Genomic DNA, 9,223 nt, shown 5'->3' on the forward strand with positions numbered 1-9,223 from the left:
ACACACAAGATGCAACTCTGTTCATCGTCATAACCAATCTGGACCGCACAAGAAATCTTGAAACAAGATAGAGCATTAGTTTACAGAGCTCAAAATTGGTAAACGCCTTTTACCAACCCATAAACAAATAGAAGAATCCCGCCGATGGAGATGGATGTTTGTTCACTTCTTTACAGAGGAAGTAACGAACCTCACTAGACGTTAGGAACAAGGCAACTTCCTATACAAATGTCAAACAACAACTCGACCACTTTGCTTTGTTCCTTTCAACGAGCTTGCCTTCGCTGGGATGCCTCCCACTCTATAATGATGTGGCAATTCTCGAGAGCATTAAAACCTAAGCACAATCTCAGATGCACTTTGCTTGGGAACCATTTTATCCCATGGCTGACCTGTATGGATTTGTCGGGCAATGAGCTGAACTCACGCCTTCTGAGGTTCTCATTTATGGTGAAAAAGGAATTTGGGAGGGGGCTTCAAGGTACTTTGCTTCCTTTTTAAAATTATTCTTTGGTCGGCAGAGCACGACAAGTTTCATCGTAATCAACTATAATTACTATATTTGTTGCAACCCACTTCCCACAGTTCAAACTGAGCCTTCATTGATTTTTTCTATTCGGTATCTACATCAATTTTCCAGTGCAAAATTACAATGGGTTTCCTTGGAGCAATCGCTAGGAACTTTGATCATGTCGCCGGGTAAGCGCCGTTTCCTTGTTTGGATTCATTAAATTATAGATCCACTGCATTGTAGGTCAATCGAAAATGCTTGTATGTTGAGTATAAAATAGCTTGGGATTGGCATGCTTTCTGAATTGTGGATTTTCGCAACTATAAGCATCATCTAACATGCATGGCGTAAGGAATTAGTTGTTTCTTGAAGAGTTCCAGGGTTTTTGGCATTGGTTATAGGTACCCAATTCAGTGAGGAAATGAGTAGCTGATATAGGGCATTATTAATCATAATGTAGTTTTCCAGCCGGACGATACTCTTAACCTGTACACCATTTCGCTGGTTATTGGACCGCACTGAACCACCTTTAGGTTTTTAAATTATTTTTAGTTAGCTTTACAACCTCCTGTTAGGTCTTTTCTTCTAGGCTAGGTATACCACTGTACAGCCTCTGAAAAAACAAGTGCCCCTTAAATCAACCGCATGTTTTGGTGATCTTTATAATTTTGTTAGGAATCAAAAAATTGCTCTAGGGTTAGGTGAATGCAGAAATTTTGCAGTGTCCTTACTTGTGAGCTAAAGACCTGCAAAGTTACACATGATAACAGAAAGAAATTCCCTTGTGAGCTGCTTCATGTGCGAAGGATGGTTTAAAGCACCACACCAATCGGTATATTGACTCCTCAACAATGCCCGCCGTATAAATCCCATTTCCTGGAAACCACTTAAAGACTTCCGTGCTTCTGTAAGGTATCTTTATTTGTGGTTTATTCAAGCTCTGTTAGTTATTTCAGGGGATACATATGCTCAAAAAAATTAACTGAGAATGTTAAAAATACCGAGGCAAGTACAAAATTGAAAATTCCATTAGTTTCTGCGTCTAGGACAACCTTCGAGGCAACTTTAGATTAGTCATGGCAAGGATATGATTCAATTTCAATTATTGTGTCTTGTATTTTAAAATTTTGTATGTACCCTGTTTCAGGTTGTTCTATTCTAGTAACTGAATGTGGTGGATTTACTATTGTACTTTTAATTCTATTGCTATTATTAACATGCAATATGTTATTAACCTCCTTGTGGTTTTTTTCTGTTGTTCGTTGCTAATCAGGCCCGTGGTGATGCTGCTTTATCCTCTGTAAGTATTTAAACCCTTGAAAGTCTTGTGGTATTACAATAAACAGCTTTTTATACCTTTTTAACGAATCAAATAGATTGCTTTGCATTTCTATAAGCAACAAAAGTAGTGCAAATTCAATTAAGTTGGCTTCATTGTTTTTTATGGGAAAGAATAGAAAATGTTATATCTGTCATCCAGTTTCATGAGAAAAGGGGACGAAGGCAGAGATAACTTAATTTTGACTACAGTGAAGTTCAGCTGAGCTCATAATACTTGATTTTGAATTTTGGTTAACGGGGATCAATATGTAACATGTTGTGCGGTACAGATATGCCTCTGTCAGATCAATTGAAAGTCCTTCGCAGCTGGATGACCAGCAATGGCTTACATACTGGGTTTTGTATTCGCTCATTACACTTTTTGAGCTTTCCTTCTATAAAATTCTTGCCTGGTGAGTTGTTGTTTCAAATATAGCTTTTTCTAGATGTCCCTAATAATTCTATTATTTATTGAATTGATATCTAACAACTAAACTGTTCATCATGTTTTTTTCTTGAAAAGATAATCATGCTATACTGAAAAACACATATAGTTCAAGTGAGTTAAAGCATTTGCATGCTTTGCAGGATTCCATTTTGGCCTTATTTAAAGTTGATTCTGTCCTTCTGGCTAGTTTTGCCAATGTTCAATGGAGCAGCTTACATATATGAGAACCATGTTAGAAAGTTTGTTCTTAACATGGATCCGCCTAGTTCAAAGCTTCCACCAACACAAAAGAGGGTCCTTCAAATGATGAGCCCTACTGCGAGGGTTGCAATTGAAAATTACATTTCAAAACATGGCCAGGATTCCTTTGAAAGGGTCGTTAAAGCAGTAAGTTCAAATTATGTCTTCTTTACTTAGATTAATGTGTCTGTTATTTCTTGCACTATTTAAAATTCTGTCAGATGCAAAGTAATGTATGTTTAGAGCTGTTATTGAAGTGAACAAAGACTTCTTAAATTGTGAGCCTAACCAGTTTGCAGACATTTCAATGGTCAATAGGACATGTACAAAGTGTTGGCTGTCTGAGATTTATGTCTTGAGGCTGTAGAGTTCATCATTTCACGATGATGTGTACCCATTTGTAGGAGCCTTGCTTGGATTGATAGCTTTTTATTTTTAAACTGAGGTTAGCTTTTCATACAAGATTCTCATGTGAAGGCAGAATTCTTGTTCAAAATGCATGTGTTCTTAAGCATTCTCTTAAGACTCGTATTTAAGTTTGTTGTGTGAATTACTCTCTTGTGCCAAATATTGAACTTGGTGTTTTCTTGGTTTCAAACTATTTCAAGATGGCTTGGAGTATATATTGAAATGACCAAAAAATATACTTTTAGATATCTTGTATCTTTCGTTTTGAATCATGTGTTTGTGAAAATTACATCCTCTTGCCAAAGTTTGTTGCTTTTTTTATGGTACAAATTTTGCATTTCTAGTTTCAAGTAGGTGCTAAGGTTCCTTGTGTATTTTTAAACTGAAAGCTATTTTTGGTTGAGATTGCAAAAATTTGTGATACAGACTTTACGAGTCAAGACTGGAAATACTTAGGTCTTAGGCCTTACTAGTAGAATATAAGACTGGAAATACTTACCATAAACCTTATCATTTTTCTCAGTTCAGAAAGCTGTAAGTTTTTTGATGTTATTGCTGCAGGCTGAAAAAGAGGCAAGAAAGAAGAAGGGCACCTCAACAGGGGCTGATCATTAAAGATGTTCACTAAAAGCGAATTCTGTAATAAGGCCTTGTAGAAGCTTTTGTTGGATTATTGACGGTCTGTGATCAGTTCATGTTTATTGTAATCCGAATAGAGAATTCATTGAGGGAGTATACTTATGTATGAAGCTGTTTGATTGTCACTATTATGTACAAAGCCCTAGCTTTGTGGGTGGACATGTTAGTTTTAATTACAGAGAGAGTTTTTATTGCAGATGCATCTATTATCCCTCACTATTATGTACAAAGCCCTATCTTTCTGGGTCAACATGTTAGTTTTAATATAAGAGAGAGTTTTTATTGCAGATGCATCTACTATCCCTCACTAGGCTTTTGGACTACCTACAGGAACACACTCTAAAAGCAAGCATTTATCTTTGCTTATGTCTTGCCTGTAAAACTTGTCAGGTTTTGAATGGGAGTTTTTAGATTTAGTGTTGAATTATTACTGATGATAATGTTAGTGTGTCTTAGAAGATCAGCCAATGCTTGTTTGTATTACACTAAACCTTCATGTTTTAAGTGAAGTTTTTTCAAGACAGTTTGTAATTTGTATTGCAGGATAGAAAAAAATCTAAATGACATGAAAGAAATCTAAATGTATATCAAAATATTCCCAGTGGGGCCTTAAATTTGTGGCTTGGTTACAACCACATAATGAATATTTGCAGAGCTGAATAGTGAATACTCTGTAATTTGAGTCTACAATAGAGGTTCAAAAATTGCCAGATTTCCACAGTCCATAATGATATACTTCTGTTGCTGCTGGATTTAACTGTATAAATTGGGGTTAATTCATTCAATTATTTATATTGTCTTTATTATTATAAAAAAGTGCTAGGCCTTTGGTCCATTGAAGTAAAATGACTTATAAAGAACTCAAAAATGCAAAGATCAATTAACATTAAACTAAAGAAGATCGATTACTTGTATACTCAAAACACCCAATACCAACAGGCTGTGGGGAGTATACATATATTTACATAAATAAAATACATACATTTACATAATTAGAACCCTAATCACTTTTTTCAAGTGGAGAAGAAGCATATCAAGTAACATTGGGTTACAAATCCACGGAAGCCATTACTTAAGTGTGGAGTATGGCAAACATTCCCTTAGGTGATATTCATACCTATCAACTAAAAGCAAGCTTTCAAATGGTAAAAGTGATATTTTGACATGTGTTTAACATGTAGTTCTACAAGTCAATACTTACTAAATTTAGTAAGTTGTTTGCAATAAGATTTTGCAACAATTTTGAAGATTGTCATGAGTGAAAAGATTCTTAAGAAATAATATTGAAAGATATTTTCTTGTGGTTTTTCTGCTGGTAGAATTCTACCAAGTTTTTGTAGCTATTGTTAATGATCTTCACAACAATTGGTATCAAAGTGGGTTATTTGTGTAGAAGTTGTTTGCTTTGACAGATGAGATATCTTTGGAGGTTTTATTACTAGATTTGGGGTGCATAAGTGGGTTATTTGTGTAGAAGTTGTTTGCTTTGACAGATGAGATATCTTTGGAGGTTTTATTACTAGATTTGGGGTGCATAAGTTTTAACACAGTTGGAATAACAATCCAATTATCTAAAAAGCTTTATACCTTAAATTTATAAAATTCTAGGTATAATATTAATTAAATATAATTTGTAGAGTTATAATATTAAATAAATATAATTTGCACAGCTATAAAATTAAATAAATATAATTTGCAAAGTGAATATTAAATAAACAAAGATGTGAATAATACACTCTACTCCAAACCCTATTTCGACATAGCTAGGTCATCAGACATCTAAGAAGGGTGGATGGAATATGGTGGTAAACAAAAGAAGATGGAAGTGGCAAACTCAAGCTTCAGCCCTTATGAGACTGAACCTAGAATTGACAAAGAAAAGGAAGTCATGTTGAAGACATCCCATTATTTTATCAAGATCTCAAAAGGAATCAACCTCTAGTATGAACCCGATTTCTTAGATCAATCACAATATCCTTTCCCATCTAAGCCCATATGATTCGATGGTATGTTGATAATCTCCCTTTCGTCCTCAATTCCGAGATTTGCTATAGGTGTAAATTGTATTAAATTAGGGTATAGATCTTGCGGTTTGTTCCAATTCAAAGAAATAGGAAACAATTATAAATCTAAACCTTAGAAACAATCAAGAGGCTTTCTATTACACGAAAACCAAGGATTGATTATCAAGTTAAAAATAACAAAGGGAAAGATAGGCCCCTTAGGGATTACAATGGATTGGAAGCCCCCTCTGTGAATCCAGATCAATTGAAGATTGATTCGCAACATGTGGGCAGGAAGGATCCTTAGAATCACTTGTACTCATCCTCAGTTTCGATTGTTGTCAAATCAATAATCCTTGAAGCTGATATAAATACTCAAGAGGAGAACGATGGGGATAGGGTTTCCAAAGAAGCCAAGGACTACAATGATCCTTATTATTTAAATCTGAAAAAAACCATGATCTTATGGCTATGTGGAATGGTCTGATTTCCTATATGGAAGGATTGGAAAATTGATGGAAGGCCTCATTCCATGACTAGGTACGTATAACTCAAGCTCCATGAAATTCCTTCTTTTAGAATGTAGACATGGAAAGTTAAGAGATCTTCTGAAAAAGGTCAAATTACACTTCAATAGTTATCCTTTTTTTTTTAATGGTCCCTAAACTTCATTGGCCAAAATTTTGCACCTAAAATCTCTCCTAAATGGTTAAATCTGGGTCATTTACCCTCTGAACTTATTGTGGGAGACCCTTAAACAGTTAGGTGATTGCATGGGAATTTTTTGAGGTTTCAAACAACCTAGTTATGACATACGGGAAGTTAAAATTTTAGTGGAGTTAAACCCTCTTTGTAAAAACAAGATGATTAGTTTTTCCACTAGTTTCCACAAGTATGAAATGCATCCCATATCCTACCTGGGGTCAACATAACATGATAGGGTTAAAAGGTCTAAGGTTTTGTTAATTCATTTAAAATTTTGAAAATGAGTGGCCATGTCTTCTTGAACAAGGATAAGGAAGAATGTGTAAATGCCACTATTAGATTGGTTGAAGGAGGGGGCTTTGAGATTTTCACAAACATAGCTAACGTAGAAATAGAGTCCCAAAATCTAGTCAGGAATGAAGCCCATAACCATGATATCAATGAACCCATAATCAATATAGAACATATATCTAGCATGTCTCCCCACTAGGATCAAACAGAATTGTTAATAAAGTAGAATCTATTATGAAAATATAAGCTAACATGAGTATATTATCTAGCCATATCAAAGAAGCAATTAAAGTACAAGAGGAGGTAAGATCATATTTAATTTTATGGCATTTAATGAAAAATAAAGAAATGCAACAACACCAGGATAAGGAGATTATAGCCTTTGAGGATATGTCACAACTGGTCGAGGAGGTCAGTCTTAAGGATGATGAAATAAACTTAGATAACCATCTAGTTGAAGACACTAATAAAATACCATTGGAATTAGAAGCCATATATAATATGACGAACATCAAAAATTTAGATAATGGTGGCATCCAAAGTGAAGAAGCACAGATGGAAGAAGTTGAACCAAGTCAAACAAGGCAAACTCAAATAGTCAAAAATATCTTATTCAAGAAGATGTGGAAAAGATCAATGACACAAAGGAAATAGAGGAAATTGAAAATTTAGAAACCTAGGTATTGCAAAGATATATGAGGGTAAGGAAGGTCCAAACTTTTATAAATCTACCATATAGAGAGGCAGGAATCTTTGGCACAATTTAAATTAAAAGATGGGCTAGTTGAAAATTAGAACAGCTAGTTTTTATTAACAATGGGAAGGTGAAGTGTCTTCCCTTGGAGAAATGAAGTTGACATCATGGAATGTTGGGGGTCTTAATGCCCCTAACAAACAATGCTGACTAAAATGCTATTTGAATTTAATGGAGTCAGAAGCAATCTTAATTCAGGGATCTAATCTTTCATCAGAAGAAGTGAAAAAATTCAAGGAAAAAATAGGTATGTCAAACAGTGAGGACATATAGGCAAGAGGAGCTTTGAGAGGTTTGTTAACTATGTGGGATCTGAGGAAAGTCACTTTTATAATCTATATTAAAAATAATAATTGGATAGGTGGTTGGCTCAAAAGCACAAATAATAGTATCAAATTACTATTGATTAACATTTATGGACCAATACAAACTAGCGAGAAGAAAGCAATATGGCAATAGATAGGGACTATATTTGAATAGATGGAAAAATGCAACTTTATTACTGGAGGAGATTTCAATGTTCACCAAAATAGAGGAGAAAAAAAGTGGAGTATCGTATGAACTCCAATCTCTCCTTGATTTCAAAGATTGGGTTAACACCAACAACATCATAGATATACAATTTCAAAATGGTATTTTTAAGTGGAATAATAAGAGGGATTTTTGTAGCTAAGAAATTAGATAAATTTTAATACGAAGGAGATATGAGCATTTTTAACTTCACCTTCTATGCATCAATTCTAAATCTAGGTGAAACGGACCATCTACTTATAAGATTAGAGATTTTAGAAGAAATCAAACCAACAAAATTTCCATTCAAATTCAAAAGAATGTGGTTTCTAGACAAGAAATTTATGTCACATTTGGAAGAATGGTAGTAGGAAAGAAGCTTTGAAAGGTCAAAACATTACTACTTTGTATCAAAGCTAAAACACATCAAACAAAATGTGTTGGAGTGGAACAAAACCACTTTAAAAAATATATTTGATGAGAAAGAAGTAGTTGAAAAAGATTTAGAAGAATAAGAAGAGAAAATTATAGAGGGATGAACTCTGAAAGCTACTCCAGAGAAAAGTAATTGATCCAAAAGCATGAAGATATACTATGAAAAGAAGTATATTGGAGGCAAAAATTGAGAGAGTTATGACTAGAAGAAGGAGATAAGAGTTCTAAATTCTTCCATAGTAGCACCAAAATTAGAAGAGGGACCAATAGAATAACAAAGATCAAGAAAAGTGAAGACTCAACTATGGAAGATCCTATGGAAGTTTGGAAAATTATAGGTGAATTCTTCAAATTTCGCTAGAATCAATTAGACATATCATACCTAATAGCTTAAAACAAAATGCTTAGGAATATTCCCAAAACCATAAATGATGATGATAACAAATTCCTTAGCCAAAGGTTAATGATATAAAAAGTTTTAAAAACCCTTTTTTTATCTCCATCAAGATCAAGCCCCTGACCCAGATTGTTTCCAAGCAATCTTCTTGTAGAAATGCTAGAACTTTCTTGGTGTTGAGCTTTGGAAAGCAATTGAAAAGGAGAGAAAATCAGCTCATATCTTCATTGAGATAAATAATACCTATTAGGATCTTATTCCAAAAAAGAACAAGGTAGAGGAGCCAAGTGATTTTGGGCCAATAGCTTTATGTAACATAGTTCACAAAATATTATCAATGGCCCTTGCCAATAGACTTAAAACTTTTTTGGGAAAAATGATTTCAGAAGAACACATTGGCTTTGCCCCAAGAAGATCAATCTTTGATGGGATTATCACAGTACAAGAATTAGTTCATTATGTGCAACATTTTAAGGATTCGAGTATGCTTAAGCAAGATATTCAAAGAGCATATGGCATAATGGATGAGAGAAATCTATGTAAATGCTTGGAAGCATTTGGT

The 9,223-nt window shown here is 34.2% G+C and overlaps 1 protein-coding gene across 3 annotated transcripts; it reads left to right on the plus strand.

The window, feature by feature from the left end:
- Positions 1–254: 254 nt before the first annotated feature.
- LOC149568980 (HVA22-like protein f) lies at positions 255–3,853 on the plus strand. 3 transcript variants are annotated; one of them, XM_089821799.1, is made up of 6 exons: positions 255–481; positions 641–699; positions 1,785–1,811; positions 2,122–2,244; positions 2,420–2,666; positions 3,489–3,853. In XM_089821799.1, exons 2-6 carry the CDS (start codon positions 653–655, stop codon positions 3,540–3,542), a joined length of 498 nt encoding a protein of 165 aa, XP_089677925.1. In that variant the 5' UTR covers positions 255–481; positions 641–652; the 3' UTR covers positions 3,543–3,853. The 3 variants fall into 3 exon arrangements, with proteins under 3 accessions (XP_089677925.1, XP_089677924.1, XP_089677923.1); XM_089821798.1 differs by having other exon boundaries at positions 368–481; positions 586–699; XM_089821797.1 differs by lacking the exon at positions 255–481 and having other exon boundaries at positions 582–699.
- The last annotated feature ends 5,370 nt before the right edge of the window (positions 3,854–9,223 follow it).

The sequence above is a fragment of the Cupressus sempervirens genome, chromosome 3 (assembly GCF_028749045.1).
Source record: "Cupressus sempervirens isolate cs-2001-9-10 chromosome 3, ASM2874904v1, whole genome shotgun sequence".
NCBI classification, from domain to species: Eukaryota; Viridiplantae; Streptophyta; class Pinopsida; order Cupressales; family Cupressaceae; genus Cupressus; species Cupressus sempervirens.